This window comes from Aquarana catesbeiana, linkage group LG01 (assembly GCF_042186555.1).
Source record: "Aquarana catesbeiana isolate 2022-GZ linkage group LG01, ASM4218655v1, whole genome shotgun sequence".
Classification (NCBI taxonomy): Eukaryota; Metazoa; Chordata; class Amphibia; order Anura; family Ranidae; genus Aquarana; species Aquarana catesbeiana.
Genome location: NC_133324.1, coordinates 600,175,499 through 600,201,164, shown reverse-complemented (window position 1 = coordinate 600,201,164; position 25,666 = coordinate 600,175,499). Strand labels below are relative to the sequence as shown.

The 25,666-nt window shown below is 43.8% G+C and overlaps 1 protein-coding gene across 1 annotated transcript in view; it reads left to right on the top strand.

Moving 5' to 3' along the window:
- Window positions 1–16,771, top strand: part of SMU1 (SMU1 DNA replication regulator and spliceosomal factor) — a 63,878-nt gene extending 47,107 nt beyond the window's left edge. The window contains exons 10-12 of the mRNA XM_073598690.1: window positions 10,626–10,793; window positions 14,852–15,004; window positions 16,384–16,771. Of these exons, the coding sequence (XP_073454791.1) occupies window positions 10,626–10,793; window positions 14,852–15,004; window positions 16,384–16,482 (420 nt within the window). The 3' untranslated portion in view covers window positions 16,483–16,771. The remainder of the gene's footprint in view (window positions 1–10,625; window positions 10,794–14,851; window positions 15,005–16,383) is intronic.
- The last annotated feature ends 8,895 nt before the right edge of the window (window positions 16,772–25,666 follow it).

The following is a 25,666-nucleotide window of genomic DNA, read 5'->3' as shown; positions in this document are numbered from 1 at the left end:
TTGGACACTGGCACACCCTAACCAGGAAGTTCAACCCCCTATATAATCCCTCCCCTTACAGGGATACCTCAGTTTTTACGCCAGTGTCTTAGGTGTTGGATGTGTAAAGATGTCCTTTGCTGAGCTCCAAAGGGAATATCCTATATCCTATACTGGGGCAAGCCAGGCGAACCGGATCCATTTCAAAGTGTCCTTTTTAGGCCAAATTGGATGGTACCCGGGCCTCGTGTCCAAAGAAACAAGGTTTTACCTGTAACGCTTCCTCTTTTTAGAGAGCTGGACCCCGCGTTTCAGAATTTGGTTTTCCTAGCCTTCTTTCTGGCCGGGTGCTTTACAGGCCCAGAACTGTGGATCCCCCTATCCGTAGGGGGCCCCAGTCTCTGAAGGTTTTTCCAAACGGAGCCCACCGTGAGAGGTGAAGATGTATGTCTGTATAACAGAACCCTGCGGCTGGATAAGGTAAGGGAGATTCCACAGAATTTTTTAGTTCTAGTAGGTTTTTAGTAGGTTTCTCCTTTAAAGTAAATGCATGCTATGCCTATTGTCGCCACCGGGGGCTGCCAAGAGCTCATACCTTCTCATGCTGATGTCTGTCTCGGTGTTTCACACTGCACAGCTCCTCCAGCCGAGCTCCAGGTAGGATGGGATGGGGGCTCTCCTCCGGGTGATTCCCCCCAAGAATAGGGGGGTCTGCAGGTGGTCTGTGAGGCGGTAGTATACCGCACTGTCGCCGCCGCCGCCATTGCCACGTGAAGGCCCCATCACTGCCGGCCTCTCTCCCTCCTTCCCCAGCCTTTTCCTCCATGCTTGTCCAGGAGGGTCGGCTCGCGCGGGAAGCGCACTTTTTTTGCGAAAACGAGAGGGGCGGGGCGTCAGCGCAGCCTCAGCATGCTCAGACGCCCACGTTGCCGGCTGCATGGCTATAAGAGGCACACTTTACAGGTGCACACAGCCTTTGAAGGGACACAGAGCTGACGGTCGCATGTAAGGTGGGACACAGGCATTCGCCTAGGCAGCATTTACTAAGGAAATACTAGACTGGGCATTTGGTAGTAGGGCTTTTGCCGGACTACATCGCTCAGCAGTCAGTGTTCATTTTGTGATACCCCCACCTTGCTTTGCACTATGGGTAGAAGAGGTTCAAATACCCCAAGAACCAGAGGCTCTAGGGGATCTCCTTCAGGTTCTGAGGACCCCCTTTCTGCAGCATCCCCCCCCCCCCCCCCCCCCCGAGGGGCCAGGGACGGCTAGCCAGGGAGAGCCGTTGGGGTCAGGGGCTACACCTGCTTCTGGCACTTCAGCCCCTGTATACATTACACGGGGGGTTTTTTCCTCAACCATTAATGGATTAGAGGAAAGATTAATGGCTGTGATCACATCTTCACTCAGTGGAAGAAAACGCACTAGGCCTTCCTCTGTTTCCCAGGACCCTCAGGCAGAGGATCTCTGGGATAGGGGAGAAGAATCCCTTTCAGAGGATTGGGATGGGACGGATGATTCCTCTTCTGAGGAATCAGGTGGAGAGGGACCCTCTTCGGCTTCCCAGGAGGAGAGAAGGTCTTAGTACAGATCCTTGCTGGATTGGTCCGCTCCACATTTAAGTTGCCCGTATCTGAATCAGTTAAAGAACCCTCTTCTTTGGGGTCACTGAAACCTCCTCAAACAGCACATGCTTTTCCTGTTCATAATTTACTGGAAAAGTTCCTTTATTCTGAGTGGGATCACCCAGATGAAAACTTTTTCGGCGGAAAAAAACGTTTAACACTTTATCCTATGGAAGAAAAGTTTATTAAAATGTGGGGAATACCGGCCGTTGACGCCGCCATTTCCTCCGTAAATAAAAATCTGACTTGTCCTGTAGACAATGCTCAGATGCTCAGGGATCCTTTGGATAAAAATATGGAGTCCCTGTTGAAGGATGTTTTCTCCTTAGCAGGTTCAGTGGCTCAACCTGCAGTAGCAGCGATTGGAGTCGCTCAATACTTAAGAGACCATGTTAAGCATGTCATCAAAGTTCTACCTGAACAGCAGGCCCAGGGTTGGCTAACCTTCCAGCGGCCTTATGTTTTGTTGTTGACGCCATCAGAGATTCTATCATCCAAACCTCTCGTCTTTCACTTGGGTTGGTGCATATGCGTAGAATCTTATGGTTGAGAAATTGGTCAGCTGAAGCACCATGTAAGAAGCTTCTGGCTGGGTTTCCATTTCATGGTGCAAGGTTGTTTGGAGAAGACTTGGATAAATATATCCAAAGGATCTCTTGTGGGAAAAGCACTCTCTTGCCTGTTAAGAAAAAGAGTAAGTGTCCCTATTTCAAACAGACTCTTTCCCCAGCGCCAGGGGCATCAGCCTCCAGGCAGTCGCGACGGCCTCCTCCGTCTGGGTCAAGAAACAAGAGTCAACCCCAGGGACAAAAGAAGTCCTGGGGGAAGAAGTCTACTATACAAGACACTAAGGCCTCTTTATGAAGGGGCGCCCCGCTCGCTCGAGTGGGGGGAAGACTGCTACAGTTCTCAAAGCTCTGGCAGGAGGACTTCCAGGACAGAAGGGTAATCTCCACGGTAACCTTGGGGTACAAGCTGGAGTTCCAAGAATTTCCCTCTCCTCGTTTCCTCAGATCAAGTGTCCCCAGAGATCCAGAGAAAAAGCAGTCGCTCCTTCTAGCGCTAGAGCGACTTTTGTCGCAAGAGGTCATTATGGTTGTTCCCACGAAGGATCAAGGATTGGGCTTTTATTCCAACCTTTTTACGGTCCAAAAGCCAAATGGGGGTGTCAGACCCATTCTGGATCCAAGGGATCTGAATCGATTCCTAAGGATTCGGTCCTTCCGCATGGAATCAATTCGGACAGTAGTCTCCATCCTGCATCGAGGAGAATTTCTGGCATCGATAGACATCAGAGATGCATATCTGCATGTGCCCATTTTTCCTGCTCATCAGAAATTTCTGCGCTTCGAGATAGGAGGGCGTCATTTCCAGTTTGTGGCTCTGCCTTTCAGGATAGCCACTGCACCTCGAGTGTTTACAAAGATCTTGGCTCCTCCTCTGGCCAGATTAAGGGCCCAGGGTATAACTGTCATAGCATACCTAGACGACCTGCTCTTGATAGACCGGTCGGTAGCCTCTTTGAACGGGAACTTGAGGACCACAGTCAAGTATCTGGAACACCTAGGTTGGATTCTCAACCTAGAAAAATCTTTCCTAAAACCAGTAAGAAGACTGGATTTGGGTCTGATCATAGATACAAGCCAGGAGAAAGTATTTCTACCTCAGGCAACGATCACTGCTTTAAAGGAGCTGATTCTGGTAGTCAGGACCAAGAAGGGTCCTTCTGTCCGCCTTTGTATGAGGCTGCTAGGAAAAATGGTGTCTTCATTCGAAGCAGTTCCCTATGCTCAGTTTCGTTCAAGACTGCTGCAACACAGTATCCTGTCGGCCTGGAACAAGAAGGTTCAGGCATTAGACTTTCCGATGCACCTGTCTCATGCGGTGCGTCAGAGCCTCAATTGGTGGTTAATACCCGAAAACCTACAGAAGGGGAAATCCTTTCTACTGGTGACCTTGACGGTGGTAACAACAAATGCCAGTCTGTCGGGTTGGGGAGCAGTTCTGGACCAGTCTGCGGTCCAAGGGGTATGGTCCAAAAGCGAGAGGACCTTACCCATCAACGTTCTGGAGATCCGTGCGGTATATCTAGCCCTAAAGGCCTGGACTCTCAGGCTACAGGGTTGCCCTGTCAGGATCCAGCCCGACAATGCCACAGCAATGGCTTATATCAATCATCAGGGAGGCACCAGGTGCCGAGCTGCTCAAAGAGAGGTGAACCAGATCTTAGTCTGGGCAGAGAAGCAGGTGCCATGCATATCGGCAGTCTTCATTCCAGGGATAGAGAACTGGCAGGCGGTCTATTTAAGTCGCCAGCAGTTACTCCCAGGGTAATGGTCTCTGCATCCCGACGTCTTTTGGGCCATATGCCAAAGATGGGGGTTTCCAGATGTAGATCTCTTTGCATCCCGATTCAACAAAAAGATAGACAGATTTGTGGCAAGGACAAAGGATCCCTTGCATGCGTGACAGATGCGTTGGTGATTCCGTGGCATCGGTTCTCACTGATTTATGCATTCCTATTCTGCTACTGCCACGACTCCTTCGCAGGATCAGGCAGGAAAGGAAGTCTGTGCTTCTGGTAGCCCCCGCTTGGCCCAGAAGGACTTGGTATGCAGAAATAGTAAGGATGACGGTGGGTTCCCAGTGGACCCTACCGGTACGCCCAGACCTGTTATCTCAAGGTCCAGTGTTCCATCCTTCTTTACAAATGCTAAATTTGACGGTTTGGCTATTGATACCCACATTCTGAAAAAACGTGGGCTTTCAGGTCCTGTGATATCTACCTTGATCAATGCAAGGAAGCCAGCTTCCAGAGTAATTTATCATAGAGTCTGGAAAGCTTATGTATCCTGGTGTGAATCCAGGGGTTGGCATCCCAGGAAATGTGTGATGGGTAGAATTCTTGATTTTCTACAATTGGGATTAGAGATGAAGTTGGCCTTGAGTACCATCAAGGGCCAGGTCTCCGCCTTATCAGTATTGTTTCAACGACCACTTGCTTCGCATTCTTTGGTCCGAAACTTTATGCAGGGGGTGACGCGTCTTAATCCTCCGGTTAAGGTGCCCCTAAACCCCTGGGACTTGAACTTGGTTCTGTCTGTTTTACAGAAACAGCCTTTTGAACCAATACGGCAGATTCCTTTGGTCTTGTTGACAAGGAAGTTAATTTTTCTGGTAGCCATTTCTTCTGCTAGAAGAGTATCAGAATTAGCAGCTCTTTCCCGTAAAGAGCCTTATTTGATTGTACACAAGGATAGAGTGGTACTGCGCCCTCATCCTAGTTTTTTACCAAGACATTGTTCTGCCTTCCTTTTTTCCAGATCCCTGTTCTTCGGAAGAAAGGTCACTATATTCTTTGGATGTAGTAAGAGCAGTCAAGACCTATCTGGAAGCAACTGCTCAAATTCGCAAAACGGATGTTTTGTTCGTGCTGCCAGAGGGTCCAAATAGAGAACAGGCAGCTTCAAAAGCTACAATTTCTAAATGGATTTGACAATTGATTATTCAAGCTTACGGTTTGAAACAGGATTCCTCCGTTTCAGATCAAGGCACATTCCACAAGGGCTATTGGTGCTTCTTGGGCAGTGCATCACCGGGCCTCTATGGCTCAAATCTGCAAGGCCGCAACCTGGTCTTCAGTCCATACATTCACCAGATTTTATCAGGTGGATGTGAGAAGGCATGAGGATATCGCCTTTTGGGCGTAGTGTGCTGCAGGCAGCGGTACAGGGTCCTCAGGTCTGATTGCACCCTAATTGGTTGTGGTTCCCCTCAGATAGCATTGCTCTGGGATGTCCCATCAGTAATTACTGAGGCTCTGTGTCCCATGATGTACGAGAAAGAAAATAGGATTTTTTATAACAGCTTCCCTGTAAAATCCTTTTCTTTTGATGTACATCACGGGACACAGAGGTCCCGCCCCTCTTCAAATACACTTTTTTTATTGCTTTGCTACAAAACTGAGGTATCCCTGTAAGGGGAGGGATTATATAGGGGGTTGAACTTCCTGGTTAGGCTGTGCCAGTGTCCAATCACCTAGTGATACCTATATAACCCATCAGTAATTACTGAGGCTCTGTGTCCATCAAAAGAAAGGATTTTACAGGTAAGCTGTTATAAAAAATCCTATTTTCTTCTCATTTTAATGAGTGGTCACGAGTCTTGTTAAACTCCCTTCGGCGAAAAAGTTTTAGCTCTATTGTGGGGTCACCAGTACGGTATTTGTATATTGAAATCATATCCCCTCTCAAACGTCTCTTCTCCAGAGAGAATAAGTTCAGTGCTCGCAACCTTTCCTCATAACTAATATCCTCCAGACCCTTTATTAGCTTTGTTGCCCTTCTTTGTACTCGATCCATTTCCAGTACATCCTTCCTGAGGACTGGTGCCCAGAACCGGACAGCATACTCTAGGTGCGGCCGAGCCAGAGTCTTGTAGAGCGGGAGAATTATCGTTTTATCTCTGGAATGAATCCCCTTTTTAATGCATGTCAATATTCTGTTTGCTTTGTTAGCAGCAGCTTGGCATTGCATGCCATTGCTGAGCCTATCATCTACTAGAACCCCCAGGTCCTTTTCCATCCTAGATTCGCCCAGAGGCTCTCCCCCCAGTGTATAGGTTGCATTCATATTTTTGCCACCCAAATGCATTATTTTACATTTTTCTACATTAAACCTCATTTGCCATGTAGTTGCCACCCCATTCATTTGTTCAGATCTTCTTGCAAGGTTTCCACATCCTGCGGAGAAGTTATTGCCCTGCTTAGCATAATAACATAATGCATAGGAAATTGAAGCTATACCAGTACTCACTGCAAGCCATCAGATATTGTTGAATGGAGGAGGTGTTCTTTCCGATTAAATTCAAGATGAAATGTTATATGAGACATAAGTTCTGTAATGTGCTTGGAGAGAATACTGTTTAGTCTGGACAGTACAGGCCACAGTGTGTTACATATGAAATGTGTTCACATATTTGTTGTGCAGTCTGGTTTCAGTAACCTCCAAGAAAGCTCAGGGAACCTTTTTATGAGTGGCCTGGGAAGTGCATACTCCATCCCTGAATGAGACCTGGAGTATGAAAGGTAAAATCTGCAATGACGGGTTCCCACTAAGGTTGGCTGCAAAATGTATTCAAATAGGTTGCCAGCTTGTAGAAGCAGGAGTTTTCTCTTCCCGTTTTTTATTTCTGTATGTTGATATAAACTAACTGAACATATGTATTGACCTGTACTACCTACCCACATTATATGTATTACTTTGTACAGAACCACAATAGTAACTGTTTTAAAATGCAGTAGGGAAATTAATTATTTGATCTTCTGCAGATTTTGTAAGTTTTCCCACTAACAAAGAAATGAAGGCTCTATAATTTTTATCATAGGTGTATTTTAAATGATAGAGACAGAATATCAACCAAAAATCCAGAAAAAACACGATACAAATGTTATTGAGTAAAAGAAGTATTTGACCCCCTACCAACCAGCAATAATTCTGGCTCCCACAGACTGGCTACAGTATGTGGTACACAGATTAGTACTGTCAATTTAAGAAGGTGCTCCTAACGACAACTCGTTATGTGTATAAAAGACACCTGTCCACATAATTTCTCTTTTTTCAAACCTCACCGTCATGGGCAAGACCAAAGAAGAAGCACAGTAAGGTCATGGAGTGGCCTAGTCAGTCTCCAGACCTTAATTCTATAGAAAATGTATGGAGGGAGCTGAAACTTCAAATTGCCAAGCGACAGCCAAGAAACCTTAAAGATTTAGACTCCTTTCACACTGAAGGCGTTTTTCAGGCGCTAAAGGGCTAAAAATAGCGCCTGTAAAACGCCTCCCCTGCAGTCCCAATGTGAGAGCCCGAGTGCTTTCACACTGGAGCGGAGCACTTACAGGATGCTGGAAAAAGTTCTGCAAGCAGCATCTTTGGAGTGGTTTAGGAGAGCTGTATACACCGCTTCTCCACCGCCCCTGCCCATAGAAATGAATGGGCACCGCTGCCAAAGCGCTTCCGCAGCGGCGCTTTTCAGGCGAATTTAACCCTTTCTAGCGGCCGAAAAGCGCTGCTAAAACTAGCGGCGCTTTACCGCTAACACTGCCGCGCTGTGAGTGTGAAAGGGGTCTTGGAGAAGATCTGTAAAAGAGTGGATCAAAATCCCTCCTGAGATGTGTGCAAACCTGGTCACTAACTACAAGAAATGTCTTACCTCTGTGCTTGCCAACAAGGGTTCCTCCACCAAGTACTATGTCTTGTTTTGCTTGGGGATCAAATACTTATTTTACTCACTGAACTGCAACTCAATTTATAACATTTGTGTTGCGGTTTTTCTGGATTTTTGGTCGATATTCTGTCTCTATCATTTTAACCACTTCCGGACCACCCGCCGTCATTATACATTGGTACTTTGCCGTTTGAATACCGTTGTTATGGCAGCAATTAGCTGCCATTACCCTGGTATCTTTAAAAACGGCAGGCGGTCTGCTTTCAGATAAAAAATGGTCTCTGCAGCAGATTCGCCACGAGATCGATTTTATCAGCGGCGGGAGAGGTACCCACCACCAGTGTCCCGAGTTCAATCTGCTCTTGTCCCCTCAGAGGCATGAAGTTGAGTGAGGGAATGATGGCCCCTACTATACTCCATACCATTGGATGACGGAAGCAACGTCAAAGATCACTTCCGCCCAAGGGTCTTAAAGAGGAGGACTTTTTTTTTTTTTTTTTTATTGCATTTACGTGTAAATGTGAGATCTGAGGTCTTTTTTGACCCCAGATCTCACATATAAGAGGTCCTGTCATCCAAAAATGTTTTTCTTTTTTTAAGGGACAGTGTAAAAATAAAAAGTCAAATAAGAAAAAAACCCCAAAAACTTAAAGCGCAAAAGTGAACGCATACCTAAGTCACGCTCGCATATGTAAACGTTGTTCAAACCACAAGTGTGAGGTATCACCGCGATCGCTGGAGCGAGAGCAATAATTCTAGCATGAAGAACTCCTCTGTAACTTGAAACTGGTAACCTGTAGAAATGTTTAAACTTCGCCCATGGAAATTTTTAAGTGTTTGTCGCCATTCCATGAGCAGGCGCAATTTTGAAGCGTGACATGGGTATGAATTAACTCGGCATAACATCTTTCACAATATTAAAAAAAATTGGGCTAACTTTACTGTTTTCTTATTTAATTCAAAAAAGTTTTTTTTTTTTTTATGCATTTGTAAGACCGCTGCGCAAACGGTGTGACAAAGTATTGCAACAACTGCCAGTTTATTCTCTAGGGTGTCTGGGAAAAAAAAAGAGAGAGAGAGGGAGAGATATAGAGGGGGAGGGAGGGAGAGAGAGAGAGCTAGAGATATATATATATATATATAGAGATCTATATATATATTTATATAAATAATGTTTGGGGGTTCCAAGTAAATTTTCTAGCAAAAAAACCCTGATTTTAACTTGCAAACAAGTGTAAAAAACAGGCCTAGTTCTTAAGTGGTTAAAATACACCTATGATAAAAAATATAGAGCCTTCATTTCTTTGGAAGTGGGCAAACTTACAAAATCTGCAGTTTTCCCCATTTACGGGCAGGGGGTTTATCAAAATATGGAAGCCCCCTTTAACCACTTTAAAGTGATACTTAAGTCCCATTTTTAAAAATGTAACAATAACAAATATGTTATACTTACCTGCTCTGTGCAGTGGTTTTTCTTATTATGGGGGCAGCTGAGCCGCTGCTCGGCGTGTCCGTTCAGACATGAAGTCGAGGTTCAGCCTCTGTCTCCTCATTGGCTCACTGACTTTGACTGACAGCAGTGGGAGCCAATGGTGCCATGCTGCTGTCTCGGCCAATGAGGAGGGAGAGTCCCGGGCAGCCGTTACTCTTGTGCAGCATTGCTGGATCGAGATGGGCTCAGTTAAGTATTTGAGGGGCTGCTGCACACTGAAGGTTTTTTTATTTTAATGCATAAAGATGAAAAAAAACTTCTGATGTTAGAAACCCTTTAATACCGGGCCATAGCTTTAAAGACAGCTACTGCGTGGCTCTTCAGACAAAGCTGATCGCGGTAAAGCACCAATCACAGCTGGTCTTTACCTTGTGATCAGCTGTGATTGGACACAGCTGATCACATGTAAACAGACTTGCCGGTTATCTGCAGTCTTTTCCTCACGCTGTGTCTAAGCAGCAAACCTGACAGATTGTTTACACTGATCATCAGTGCAGCCTTACCAGTGCCCATCTGTGCAGCCTCATAAGCGCACATCAGTGAAGAAGAAAAATTAGTTATTTGCAAAATTTTATAATGGTAACTAAGAGGTCCCTTCCCCTGACACCCCCCCCTGTTTTTGTTTTAGCAAAAAATTTAAGCCCCAGTGGTGATTAAATACCATCAAGAGAAGCTGCCTTTTTCACTTTCTTAAATAAAAATAAAGTGAAAAAAAAAATACCACAAAGAGAAAGCTTCATAAAAATGATACTCCATGTGGGTACAGTGTTGCATGACAAATGTCATTCAGGCTCGGCTGAACACTGCGGGTTCCCACATCGCGCCCAACTTGCTGGCAGTTCACACTGCCATATGCAAACTGCTAGGAGTGTCAATAGAGAGTTAATGACACCCCCAAATCGGTTCGCATATTGCAGTGCTAACTGTCAGTTCAGACAGGAATTGTATAACATAGGTCCGATTTGGTCCGAATGCGATGTGAATTCAGCCATACAATCTGTATGGCTGAGTTTGCATCGAACAGATATCCCATGTGAACTGCAGTGCGGTACGAATCACATCCAATGTCGGACATCGCACCAGTGTGAACCATGCCTCAAAGTGCGACAGTGCTGAAAACTGAAAATTGGCCTGGGCAGGAAGAGGGTGAAAGTGTCTGGTATTGAAGTGATTAACATAAGAGGGCCACCCGATATCCTCTTTCTCCACACTGTGTGAACGAGTAAGGGGTAATGCTATTCATAATGAGACATAATCAATTATAACACTTGTTTGCTTTTTTTTTTTTTTTTTTTTTAACAAAGATGTGGAACATGAAGACAACCGAGTGTGTCAATACTTTTAAGTCACTTGGAAGCACTGCGGGAACAGACATCACAGTCAACAGTGTCATTCTCTTGCCGAAAAATCCAGAGCACTTTGTCGTGTGCAATCGCTCAAACACAGTTGTGATTATGAATATGCAAGGACAAGTAAGTGGCATGTGTAAATGTCATCACACGTTACTGTAGTATGTAAGATCATAAGCCTGATCAATTTATTTGGCGACAAAATGTAACATTTATGATTGCTCTGCAAAGGATGGCGGCGATGATTTACCAATGGCAAGCAATCCTATTTAGGAATTCATAATTATCATATATCTGTTTAACTGGTTAAGGACCGGAAGGATTTGCCCCCTTAATGACCATGCCTTTTTTTTTGCGATACGGCACTGTGCCGCTTTAACTGACAATTGCGCGGTCATGCGTCATTTGTACCCAAACAAAATTTTATATTCTTTTTTTTCCCCCACAAATAGACCTTTCTTTTGGTGGTATTTGATCACCACCTGATTTTTATTTTGTACAGCGATCAGTGCTAAAAATAGCCATTGATTACTGTATAAATGTCACTGGCAGGGAAGGGGTTAACGCTAAGGTGCGATGAAGGAGTTAAGTGTTCCCTAGGGAGGCGTTTCTAACTGGGGGGGAGTGTAATGACTGCAGGAGAGAGATCGCTGTTCCTTATCACTAGGATCAGCAGATCTGTCTCTCCTCCCCTGACAGAACGGGGATCTGTCTGTTTACAGATCCCCATTCTGTCTCGGGAGGGATCGTGGGTGGCCGGTGGACATTGTGGCTGCGGGCCACGTGCATCAGCTGCCCGCACCCCCTGGAGCTCTTAAAGCGGCCGACATACAATGATGGCGATTCGCCCAGGAGAGCCAACCTACCGCAGTACAACTGTGGCGGCTGGTCTTAAAGTGGTTAAACAATGAGAGATTATTGGTTTCTAAAGTGTACACTCTAGCAGTGTTTGCCAACCTTTCAGACCTCTCAGACCACTAAACTTCACAATTTTGAATTCTGCGGACCACTAACAAATTCTAACACACAATTCTCCAGCTCTCTGATTGAATTGATTGGGTCTATCTCCTCACACAAGACCATCAAAAAAAAATAATGTTATGGCAAATGGATTCTGGAATTTATACAATTTAAAGGCTGCGCTGCTAGTGCAAATACATGATCATATTAACTGAAAATACCATAATTATGAATGAACACAAGTGAATTGTTTCATAACAAAAAAAAAAAAAAAAAAAATGCACATAAATCGCATGCAAAAAAAAAAAGAATCGCATGCAAAAAAAATGAGTGGAACATTCAGTAAACAAAAACGATTAAGTAGAGTCCATTTAGTCATAGATTGAAATGAACTGTAGGTCTTGTGGGTGTAGAAAATGGTTGGATAGAGGGAGAAAGACACCCTTCCTTCAAGTGATATAAAGATTATCTCCGTAGGGAGCGTGATGTTAAAATAGAGAGAAGATCCTCCACCTCAAGTAAGGTAAGCCCCTTACCAGATCCAAAGATCTCCTTGCACAGAGATCATGCACACATGTGGCTGTGTCCCCCAGCCACTGGGTCTCTGTCAGTGCGCAGATCGGAAGCCACCTCTCCAGGAAATCAATCCAAACGTGATTTATCCGCTCACAGACCATGGATAAATAGGAAAGAAATGCTCCATAGCGTAATGCAGTTAAAATCCACTTTAATTTATAAAAGAAAAGCACTTACAATTTGTGCAGTAAAGATCGCTTATAAAAACATGTAGCGCCGGCCGGCTTCAGCTGTTGCCCGTTTCTTCCGGGTTCAGCGTGGTATGGTGGTGACGTCAGCACGCCGCTCCTCCCTACGCCGTTTCGACAAATCTGTCGTCTTCCTGGAATTGTTTGTTAAATGTAATGGCGTGCTCATCATGGGATTGTAAAACAGTCATCGCACTACAAAATGCCCAATACTTTGGGACAACTGATAATCCTAATAGTTTTTTTTTTTTTTTTTTTTTTTTTTTACCACTCAGCACTATATGTAGTAATTGGCATCATTCAGTCAGCTGTAATAGAAAGCTAAAATATTGTGAGTGAAGCTTGCCTTCGGATAGGCCTGTTAGTGAGAAAAAAAATCCAGTAATCCTTTGCATGAGGCAAACTGCTGCCTAAAGCAAATATGTTGGCATTTCTGTTACTGTACCTGCAGCTGTCAGTAGCATGGACCTTTTCATCATTAGTAGCATATAGTATTTTTAAACCAGGATGATATTTACATAATGAGGAAATGTGAAAAGTACTGCTTATAAAGAGGCTAGTGTAGTGTTAATTACTCCCACTTTTTTTTTTCCCACTATTTAGTTGCAAAGTTTCAATGCACTTCTGACAGATGGTCCCTTGTGTGCTAGGTTCCTATACTTATACTAACAATAGAAGCCCATAGGAGATTTCTGATAGGGGTAATTTAAAGTTTAAAACTTCCCTATGAACAGTACTCTGCAAGTGAAGACCCATTGGGTAGTGGGCACAGAAATTACACACTGTTTACCTCATTAGGGTTGCCACCTCATCCCTTTAAAACTGAGCACATATTTATTACACAGTTTCTGTGGCTAATATGTGTTCGGGTTTAAAGGGATGAGGTGGCAAACCTATGCCTCATAGTGGATATACAGTGCTCAGCATAAATGTGTACAACCCAACAGAGTTGTCAGAAAACCTTTACTTTCCTTTCAAAATCAACATTTTCTATGGGACACTATACTACAAAATACTCCCACAAATTCAGGCCATTGATTGCAACCAAGATTTGTTAATTTGCACACACAAAGTATTCAAGACCATGTTGCAAACATTTACAAATCCTCAATAACAAGAATTCAACTACAGGTGAGTCTATTTATTAAACAGGTGTCCAGCAGACAATAAACAAAAACCCCTTCCCATTTCATGTCAGCAATGGCACCACATAGAACAGAAATGTCACAAGGCCTGAGACGGAAAATAATTTCTTTGCACAAGAAAAAGCAAAGCTTTACTTATCAGTCAGAATACTGTAGCAGAAGTGACAAAAATTTACCGTCCACTGAAGTTTCCACCTCAACAGGAGCGTCTTCTGATGAGAAAGGTTGAAGAAAATCACCATGCCAGTTCACTGCAGTTAGCTAAAAAAAATTAGAAAGCCAAACTGGGGTGATTGTTTCCCGTGACACAATACGGAGTACACTGCAGAGGAATGGCATGCATGGGTGTTGTCCACAAAGGAAGCCTCTCGTGCACAAAAAAGCTAGCCAAGAATTTGCCAGGGCTCAAGCTAAAAAAGACTACTGAGACTCTGTACTCTGGAGTGATGAGACCAAGATAAATGTTTTTGGAACTGATGGCTTCAAACTGTATGGCGTCGCAAAGGTGAGGCGTACAAAGAAAAATGCATGGTGCCTACAGTGAAACATGGTGGTGGCAGTGTCCTCCTTGTGGGGGCTGCATGAGTGCTACTGGTGTCGGGGAGCTACTTTTGATTGATGGTATCATGAATTCACAGATGTACTGCTCTATATTGAAAGAGAAGATTCTACCATTACTTCGTGCCCTTCGACGTTGCGCACTTTTCCAACATGACAGTGATCCAAAACACACATCTAAGGCCACTGTTGCATTTCTGAAGAACATGGTGAAAGTGATTCAGTGGCCAAGTATGTCTCTTGATCTGAACCCAATCGAACACCTATGGGGAATTCTGAAGAGACAAGTTGAGAATCACTCTCCATCCAGCATCTAGGCTCTAAAAGAGGTTCTTGAAGAATGGTAAAAGATAGATGCAATATGTCGCCAACTTGTTCATTTCATGCCTAGAAGATTTGGTGCTGTCCTTACAAATCATAGAGGTCATACAAAATACTGGATGTAGTAGTTTTTGTTGTGGCATGTATTCATTTTTTTTCATCAACTAATTTGAGTAAAACTGAAGATTTTGTAATCTAAGTTGTATTATTAACCTTGCTTTCATGTAATTAGCTAAACGAATGTTCTATAAAACTCAGTTTTTTGTTAAAATTTTTGAAAATTGTTCTTGTGTTCATTGAGATATTGATAAAAATCTTACTTTTCCAAAGGGGTGTACTCATTTATGCTGAGCACTGTATTTCACCAGTTCTGATAAATATTTGCTTGGTGTATCCTCTTTGCTAAGAATCTATTTTCCCCATGTTCCATCAGATTGTTAGAAGCTTCAGCTCTGGTAAAAGAGAAGGTGGTGACTTTGTGTGCTGTACGCTATCGCCCAGAGGAGAGTGGATCTACTGTGTCGGAGAGGATTTTGTGCTATACTGTTTCAGTACAGTAACTGGCAAGCTGGAAAGAACCTTGACTGTGAGTATAGACTTGATTGGTTCATATGCTATAATTATCTGTAAGCAATAGGTCATTACTTCAGTGGCCTGTTACTGTAGATGACCACAAAAGGCAGAGGTGCTAGCCCTTTCCCACACTATGCAAAACAAAGTTTTTATTGGAGTTTTTGGAGGTCAATTTAGCTTTTTGACACATATGCCTTTTGTAAGAATGTAATATTACTTTTGCAGTTGCACGTTATTTTATGCTTATGCTACATCATCCTTTTGCTGTCATAACCCTCTGGTGCCAGTATGCTACATTTAGACTGCCTGCAGTTAGCCATAATTATAATTAAAAAAAATCTATATATGTATATAAGACAATCATACGTACACTATGAGACAGACATTTCTGTAGTAATTCTTTCTTTTGTTGGAGATCTGAAACACCCAGCGTTTAATGCAGAGGAGGAATTCCTAACCATACCCACTTTAGGCTCGTTGTCTGTCATAAAGTTGAATGTAAAAATGGTGGTCCCTTTTTATATTTTTTTTTTTTTTTTATTGCTGTCTCACACCCATCTAGGAGGTGTTAATTTTAAAGGAGGTCTTGTGATAGAATTATTGCTCTTGAATGTTCATGGCGATACCGCTCCATTTACATATGCAGGCACGACTATGCGTTTCCTTCTGCATGTGAGCACAAGGGGACGGGAGCGCTTTTAAAAAGTAAAAATGTGTTTATTTTATTTTTACACTTTCCCTTTTTAATTTTTTATTTCTGATCACTTTTATACCTATTACAAGGATTTAAACATCCCTTGTAATAGAAATACGGTATAACAGGTCCTCTTTACGGAAAGATCTGGGGTCTATAAGTCCCCACAACTCTCAATACTGGAAAGCCTGAGAGGGAAGAAAAATCAATCTCAGGCTTTCCAGCCAAAAAAAAAAAAAAAACATGTTTAAAACTTGTTTACATCTGCAAAAGCTGGAAGTCGCTTCCGGCCTCTGAGGGTCATAGAGATGGCCAGGGTCCATCTGGTCCACGGCCAGCTCTATGGTAAACTGCCTCCGGCAGATTTATTCTCCGGCTCCCCGATTGCACTGGAGAGACCCTCCCGCCGCAATCTGCAAAAGCAATCAAGCAGCTAAACAGCTGCTAAGATGGCTTTTACATGTGAGGAAATCGCCAGCTGAAAAAGATATCTGTAGCTGCAGGCATCATTCAGATATCTCCACTCAAGGTCCAGGAAGTCATATGACATCCTATGGGTGGGAAGTGGAATACAGGAACTGTTTTCTAATAGCATATTTTATAAACAAAAAAAAAAAAAATACATGGAGTATGCTTTTTGAAAGCACTGGTTTTGTTTATAACTACATGTAATGTTGTTCTGCCTTTTATTATTTCAGGTCCATGAGAAGGATGTCATAGGAATTGCACATCATCCTCATCAGAATTTGATTGGCACTTATAGTGAGGATGGACTTCTGAAACTCTGGAAACCTTAATACAGAAGAATACCTTTTCTTTAATAACAGACTGTTTAGGCTGTGCCAGTATGGTTTTTAAAACCTGTAATTATATTTTGTGTTTGCTTATACAAAGAATGTGTTTGCTTTATTTGATATGTCTTTATATGGATCTGTTGACTTATTTTCAATGTGGCATAATGCAAAATGTTTAGGATTCATGCTGATGATAATTTTTTGATTTGAGTTGGGACATTATGTGAAATTTTGTACATTTTAACCTTACTTTTGTGCTACATTTTCCAACTCAATAAACTGTTTTTTTTTTCAAATGAAAAGTCTCTTGCGTGTCTACTTGCTAACTATGGCATCCCACAGTCTTTCTAACTTCTCTTCCTCCTAACTTGGGTCAGTGGTGCATTTTAAACACATCAGTTGTACATTAACGTATCGCTTCTAAGGCCCCTTTCATACGGGCACCTCCTTGAAGCAGAATCTGCTTGCTCAGAGCAAGCGAATGACAGGTCTGTGTCCGCTCCACTATGCAGAGTCGACACAGACACAATTCCACTTTCCTCTTGAGGAAATCAATCCGATCCGCCAGACAGATGGGGAATAGGACCACCATCTGTTTTTTGCGGATTGGATGGCGACGGGTGTCAGCGGACATATGGGCGCTGATGTCTGCAGCTCCATAGAAGAGACTGGAGGGTTCAATCAGGTCAGTCTGAAAAACTGACAGGCTGACCTGATCCCCCGTGTAGAAGGGGCCTAAGCATCTAAAAAAAAAAAAAACTGTTTATAGGCTTAAAATTCTCACTAGTAAGAGTGAACAAGCCAATTTGACTAAAGTTGCATATAGTCATGAATAGGTTGACAACATCCATCAAGTTCAATTAGAAGACCAAAAATAAATTTCGGGGGGGGGGGGGGGATTGGATACCCCATGGATCAACCTTCTGCAAAGTTATATTTCTGCTTTTTTAGGAAATACTACCTGTTATTAAATAGCAGTCCTTAAGCTCAGATTAAGTGACTTTTGCCTAAACGAAGATTATCGTAAAATATGGAACTTCGCGGAACATTAGGTGTCCTGAAGAAGATCTCCATTTTACAATTAATGTATGGTGGCGCCATTCAATTCACCTTGCTGTGTGCATTTGTGCGCAGTCATGTTGGAGCAGGAAGGGGCCTTCCCCAAACTGTTCCCACAAAGTTGGGAGCATGAAATTGTCAAAAATGTCTTGGTATACTGATGCCATAAGAGTTCCCTTCACTGGAACCAGTTGGGCCAAGCCCAACCCCTGAAAAAGAACCCCAAACCATAATCCTGTCCCCCCCCCCCCCGCCGCCACCAAATGATTTGTACCACTGCACAAAGAAAGGTCAATAAAAGACTCGGATGAGCGAGTTTGGGATAGAGGAGCTTGACTAGCCTACACTAGTCCTGACCTCAACCAAATAGAACACCTTTGGGATGAATTAGAGCTGAGACTGCGAGACAGGCCTTCTCCACATCAGTTCCTGACCTCACAAATGCACTTCTGGAAGAATGGTTAAACATTCCCACAGACGCATTTCTAAACCTTGTGGACAGCCTTCCCAGATGAGTTGGTATAGCTGCAAAGGGTGGGCCAACTCGATATTGAACCCTACGGACTAAGACGCCTTTAAAGTTCATGTGCATGTAAAGGCAGGTGCCCCATTACTTTTGACAATTGTCTGTGTGTGTATATGTATGTGTGTATATATATAATATACTCATAAGTTAACATACCCTGGCAGAATTTATGATTTTTCTCAAGTCATCTTCCAGGACGGCACACCTGAGAGATGAGAGGCTCCTCCCGACAGGAAACACAATCAATCAACAGCTGTTTTAAGTCCACACCCTTCCCCTTGATCCTCAGTTTTTGATTGTGTTTCTCCCTACACAGCGAAACTGTTTGTTTTTTTCCAAATGACCGAAGCCTGGGGCTGGTGGTCTCCCCCTGGGAGCCGGACCAAATGCCTGGGAAGCCTCTGGGTCTGGCAGGATATATTTATCCTTCCCGGGGGGTTCCCCTATCCTTTCTTCAGGGGGGGCAGCAAAAACTGGGAAAGCCCCCCTGATAGCTGAAGGCCCCTGGGTACAGTGGTGTACCCAGAACTTCAGGGGCCCTTATCCTGTCTCCCCCCTTACCTGTCCGGGCGTCTGTTCAGACGGGGGTGCTGGCCGTCGGTTCTTTCCAGGGGGATCGTATCCCCTGACTTCTGGGCCCCTGGTAGCTCCCGTGGGCTGCTGGGGAGGGCACCGCCTGAACGACTCGCGTTCTTACCCAGAAGGGAAGGCTGAGAGTCAGCAGGAGCAGGCGCCCACATACTCCTTTCGAGGAGGCACCAATTCACTATGGTAATTGTCTGCCTAAACCACTTCAGATGGGAATGAGGAACGTATGGCATTGCCCCCCCATGTGTATATACTGACTGGTACAGTGCAGGACACAGCCTAACCTTGCAGCTCCCTAAAGGGACAGCAGTTGGAGAGGGGGGCACTTTGGTGGCTATCCTCCTTGCGTGTGGACCATAAGGATGGAAAAGCAAGCCCGGTGGCTGTGGCAAAAGGGGGAAGACGACAACGGTGAGTCAAAAATCCCCAATCCCAGCCAGATGGTTTCTGGGCATTTGAGATCATCTCCCCTGGGGTCTGGATTCAAATAGCCCAGAAGCTTTTGCTAAGAACACCAGCCACAGCTCCCTCTTACATCAATGATGCTGTATGGTGGACAAGTGGTGCAGAGGAGCGAATGTGCCTAAACCACCTCAGATGGGAAAGAGGTAGGTAAGGCATTTTTTTTTCCCCTTCCACCTATATTTAGTGAGTGGTGCAGTGCAGTGCAGGGCCTGGGGTCTGCATAACAGAACAGCCCAGAAGCTACTGCTAAAAACCACCAGCCACAGCTCCCTCTTATAGCAGAGACACTGTGGTTATCACAATAGTAGGTTGCCAGCCTCTCCCTACATACCCGGTTGTGGTACATTAGTAGGGGTGAATATAGCAAAGGGGGTGACCTGGTAGAACAAAGAGTTCCTTACTGGCCAGGTATACCACTGAACAAATTATTAATGGTGCAATGGTTGAAGGATTCAGGAGTAAACTCCCTTGCTCAGCAGGTGCACTAGGTTATCTGGCCCTATTAGCCCAGCTGCTAGGAATCTGAAGTTGCTCCAAGATGCTTAAAAGCTAACCTAACCTTCAACAATGTGGCAGGGACCAAGCTTCTGTGTGGCACAGTAGGGGTTCCCTTGTGACAGATCCTCCTTTTGGGGGTTGCTTGCTATGGGTAACTTTTCATAAGCTCCAACCTCCCACTCCACTCTTACATTGTGGTTATATTTTAATGCAGGGGGTAAGAAAAACCTTTTTGTTGGTTTGGGCTACAGTCCACTCAGTGACAGATCTAAAAGCGATTTACCATAAATCGTTATCCTATATCCTTTGAATAAGGATTTTCTGTGCAAACATGCGAGAGCTAGATGGCTATATGATTGCTTGTTTAAGGCCTGCAGGTGGCTATTTACCTCCAGGCTAAATTGGTAACCACCCTTTCTAGGGGTCTTAAATTGGTCCCTAGGGCTGGGCTCATTGAGACTTTAGTTACTAATCAGCCCCACCCGTGTATGAGCTGGCTAGCGTTTGCTCAATCTACGGAGGTAAGGTAGGACAACAGCTACTATAGTAAGGTGTCCAACCATTTTAGGATTGGTTCCTTCACTGGTGGTGAAGGATTAGTATCTACAGCCCAGGCTAGGCCTATGAAATAAATTGCCCCTGTTTTGGTTATTTCATAAAGGGATACACCATGACTCCTTGGCTGCTCACCAGTAGACCTCAGTAGTGAAGGTTTGTCCTTGCTGGGGTGTTTGGTGGCACAGCAGAAATACACATTGAGATTTGTGACATCTCTGCTCATAAGGGGTATATTGCTGTACATCAGAAATGCACTGCACTGAAGCTTGTTGGGTGTCCTTTATGTCCTAAAGGTACTGCTTTGTTTGGCTACAGATCAGAAAAATACAACAGGGAAGGTGGTCTGTACTTTCTGGTTTTGTGCCGCACGGCAGAAACGCACATCATTGAGTCTGGTAAAGACATCTCTGCTCATAAGTGTTATATTGCTGCACATCAGACCTACACAAGATTGAGGTCTGTCTGTGGGGGTTTTGTGTCCTGTATTACTGCCTTATTGGTTGCTTATCAGAAAGGCAGCAGGAAAGATTGATCGTCCTGATTTGTCGGGCTCCATAACAGAAGTACAAATTGAACCTGGGCCAGGGGTAGTACATATACTGCCTTTGGTAATCGGTACAGCACCACAAAGTGGCGTCGTGCTGATTCAGACAGTGCTATTAACGGCAATGGCTGCCGATTTTAGGCATGCGATTTGACATGTTGAGTCGCATGCCAAATCGCTTAAAGATAGATGTGCTATCTCTATTCAGAATTGTTAGATTGTTGCACATCAGAGATATACACGACTGAGGTCTGTCTGTGGGTCCTGTATTACTGCCTTATTGGTTGCTTATCAGAAAGGCAGCAGTGAAGATGGATGGTCCTGATTTTGTTGGAAAATACAAAATTGAACCTGTGCCTGGGGTAGTACACATACTGCCATTGGTAATCAGTGCAGCACCACAAAGTGGCCCGTACTGATTCAGACAGTGCTATTAACGGCAATGGCTGCCGATTTTAGGCATGCGATTTGACATGTTGAGTCGCATGCCAAATCACTTGAATATGGATGTGCTATCTCTATTCAAAATTGTTGCACATCAGACACATACAAGATTGAAGGTTGTCTGTCCTTTATGTCTTACATTTACTGCCTTATTGGCTGCATATCAGAAAGGACACAACAGTGAAGGTTGTTTGTCTTTTTCTGATTTTGTTTTTGCTGCTCAGCAGGGAGACACATTGAGCGTGATGGCATCTCTGCTCATTATTGGTATATGCTACACATCAGACATACACAAAGATTGAACATTGTTTGTGTCCTGTATGTCCTATATTTACTGCCTTATCGTCTGTATATCAGAAAGGCACAGCAGTAAGTGGTGTTTCTCATTGATCTTCCTTGCTGTTTCTTAGGTATACACAGTAGGGGGTTGTTGGCTGCACTCCTCCAGGGAGCCACAGCATGGGGACCCCTTGTTTGTTCAACCTGAAAACTGCTTTTCCTGCAACCTGTGTAATCTTGAGGTCTGTGGTTCCGTAAGCAGGGACTGCTGGAGACGCTGCGACCTGGAGTCGCACAGTCACGAATGGTAGCCTTTGGAAGCCATAGTATATGACTTCTCAGGCGTCTTGCAGTCCCAAGTGGCAGGTTGGGTCGCACGGGTGTGGGAACCCTAAGCTTATCTGTCCCTCCTGCTGAGGTTTTGCTATGCAGCAGGGATACTCATTGTGGAGTTATTGCCTTATTTTGCAGTAGACCAGAAAGATCGCAGCTGTAAAGGCTGTCTGTTGTTTCTTTGTTTTTATGTTGCTGCACAGCAGAAATACTCAACATTGAAGCTTGTTGGTGCTTTCTGTTTTATATTGCCTTACCTTATGGCACTTCAGAAAAACCCAATGCTGTAGGTTGCTTGTGTTCTTTCTGTGTTGGTTCTATGTAACTGCACTACAGAACTGCATAACAGAAAGGATTGTCTTATAACTGTGCTTGGTGGTTCGTCATAAATACGCAACATAGAAGTTTGGGTCTTTCTGTCTTCTCTTTAAGGCCTTGTTTTGCTGTACATCAGTAAAACACCATTGTAAAAGGGGGTTCCCGTCCTTTTTGTATTTACCAGTTATGACCTAGCTAGCTGCACTTCAGAAATGCGCAGCATTTAAGGTGTGTTTGTGTCTTAATGTTTACATATTGGCCGCACATCAGAAAACCAGACTGTGAGGTTCAGATTTGGGTCTCTTCCCATGTTTGATATGTTGGTTTAGCTAGTCACACTCAGATACACAACATTTTTGTCTGTTTGTGTCCTTTCTGTTTAAATCTATTGTGCTATGTCCACAATCTATGATTTTTTTCTTTTTATTTGTGATATTAATAATACATGTATCACCTTTTGTATTTCAGCATTCTCTTCCGTGGAAGGGCCAGGAGTTCTGGCTGCAAATGTCACATGTCAGAAAGCCTCGACCCCTTACTTTCAGGGATGCCAGAGCCATTTCCTAGGGTTGAAGCCCGGTAGAGTTATGGGTCACTGGAGGAAGGCGATAATGAGTCGCCCTGTAATAAGAACTTAGGAAGTTCGGTTCAGAGGAGTTTTATGGCCTGAAGATGAAGTATAAAGACGTATACCCGACCAAATAGGTTACAGCTCGGTGCATGGCCTTCATTTTGCCCTTCTAGCAAAACTAGATGTAGCAGTATGAGTGTTCTCCTCCTGCTACGGATGTTAATCTCCTGAGTAGGCTCTCAGGCATAAGTAAAACTATAGATTGGGCATGCCTTAAACCCAGGGGTTAAGTTTTTGTTAATCTATTTCCCTTAAGTAGGTTTCCCTTCAGTCTTTGCTGACGTAAAGATAAAAATGAACAAAAAAGGTTGTCTGTCAGGGGCCCCCCTTTTGGCAGTTTTATTTCCCTGGACAGGGTTGGGTTAAGACAGGCTCCCTTATTGATCAATGTAGTGTCCTTGTCTTACAACACAGCTCTCCGATTAATCTTTTTAGTGGTTCTAAGCAGCACCTATAGGCAGAATAGGCCATTGTTGTTAGATGTGTGACAGGCAACATTGAAAACCTACAAGTTTAACATGTTTTCTGATTCCATCTTTAAGAGCCCACTCCACCTAGATCCTGCATCCGAAGCAGAGAAGGCAGGGACACCGGTGGAGTAGACCGGCAGATCAGCCGCATGATCCAGCTAAGATACCTTCATCAAGCATATGGAGTGAAGGTAAAGCTCACTGCAGAACCGAGGTTCGCCAAGAGGGTCTTGCAGTGGTCCCACCCTAAAGGTAGGCCTGAGCTACTTGATTATCCTCTCAGGTGTGCCGTCCTGGAAGATGACTTGAGAAAAGTACTAGTTACTTACCGGTAACTGTCTTTCTGGGAAATCTTCCAGGACGGCAGGCCTACTTCCCACCCGTTGGAGGAGGGAAAATTTTAGAACACTAGAAGGTGAGTACCTATGAGGAATGATTTCCCTTGTGAAACAGGTTCAGGAGTTACTTCTCTACAAACTGAGGATCAAGGGGAAGGGTGTGGACTTAAAACAGCTGTTGATTGATTGTGTTTCCTGTCGGGAGGAGCCTCTCATCTCTCAGGTGTGCCGTCCTGGAAGATTTCCCAGAAAGACAGTTACCGGTAATTAACTAGTACTTTTTTGGCCATTTTTCAGAGAATATGAATGATAACACAAAAACATTTTTCACTCATTGTTAATGTTCGGCTGAAGCCATTTATTATCAATCAACCGTGTTTACTCTTTTTAAATCCATAATGGCAACAGAAAGTACCCAAATGACCCTGATCAAAAGTTTAAATACCCTGGTGATTTTGGCTATAACATACACACGAGTTGACACAAAGGGGTTTGAATAGCTTTTAAAGGTAACCAGCCTCACCTGTGATCTGTTTGCTTGTAATTTAGTGCGTGCGTGTGTATAAAAGGTTAAGGCGTTTCTGGACTCCTGACAGACCCTTGCATTTTTCATCTAGTGCTGCACTGACGTTTTTGAATTCTGAGTTCTAGGGGAAAGCAAAAGAATTGTCAAAGGATCTGCGGGAAAGGGTAGTTGAACTGTTTAAAATAGGAAAGGGATATAAAAAGATATCCAAGGAATTGAGAATGCCATTCAGCAGTGTTCAAATTCTAATCAAGAAATGGAAAATGAGGGGTTCTGTTGAAACCAAACCACTGTCAGGTAGACCAACTAAAATTTCAGCCACGACTGCCAGGAAAATTGTTTGGGATGCAAAGAAAAATGCACAAATAACTTCAGGTAAAATACAGGACTCTTTGAAAACATGTGGTGTGTCTGTTTCAAGATGCACAATAAGGAGGCACTTGAAGAAAGATGGGCTGCATGGTCGAGTCGCCAGAAGAAAGCCATTACTACACATGCCACAAAGTATCCCACTTACAATACGCCAAACAGCACAGAGATGAGCCTCAAACCTTCTGGCACAAAGTCATTTGGAGTGATGAGACCACAATTTAGCTTTTTTGGCCACAACCATAAACACTACATTTGGAGAGGAGTCAACAAGGCCTATGAGGAAAGGTATGGAGGTGGATCGCTGATGTTTTGGGGATGTGTGAGCTGCAAAGGCACAGGAAATTCGGTCAAAATTGTTGGCAAGATAAATGCAGCATGTTATCAAAAAATACTGGAGGAACATTTGCATTCATCAGCCAGGAAGCTGCGCATGGGACGTACTTGGACATTCCAACATGACAATGGTCCAAAACACAAGGCCAAGTCGCCCTGTCATTGGCTACAGCAGAATAAAGTGAAGATTCTGGAGAGCCAACTCAGTCTCCTGACCTCAATATCATTGAGCGACTCTGGGGAGATCTCAAACGTGCAGTTCATGCAAGACAGCTCAAGAATTTACAGGAACTGCCAAGAGGAATGGGCAGCTTTTACCATCTGAGAAGATAAAGAGCCTTATCCAAAAATACCACAAAAGACTTCATGCTGTCATTGATGTTAAAGGGGGCAATACACGTTATTAAGAACTGGGGTACATAAACTTTTAATCAGGGTCATTTGGGTAGTTTCTGTTACCAATATGATTTAAAATGAGTAAACACAGTTGACTGATAATAAATGGCTTCAGCCAAACACTAACCATGAGTGAAAGAAAAGTTTTTGTGTTATCATTCATATTCTTTGTAAAATGGCCAAATCATAAATTCTGCTAGGGTATGTAAACTTATGAGCATGTGTGTGTGTGTGTATATATATATATATATATATATATATATTCGTAAAAGTGAGTACACCCCTCACATTTTTGTAAATATTTTATTATATCTTTTCAACACTGAAGAAATGACACTTTGTATAACCGTGTAAATTTGCTGTCTCCTCAAAATAACGCAACACACAGCTATTAATGTCTAAACAGCTGCCAACAAAAGTGAGTACACCCCTAGGTGAAAATGTCCAAGTTGGGCCCAAATAGCCATTTTCCCTCCCTGGTGTCATGTCACTCATTAGTGTTACAAGGT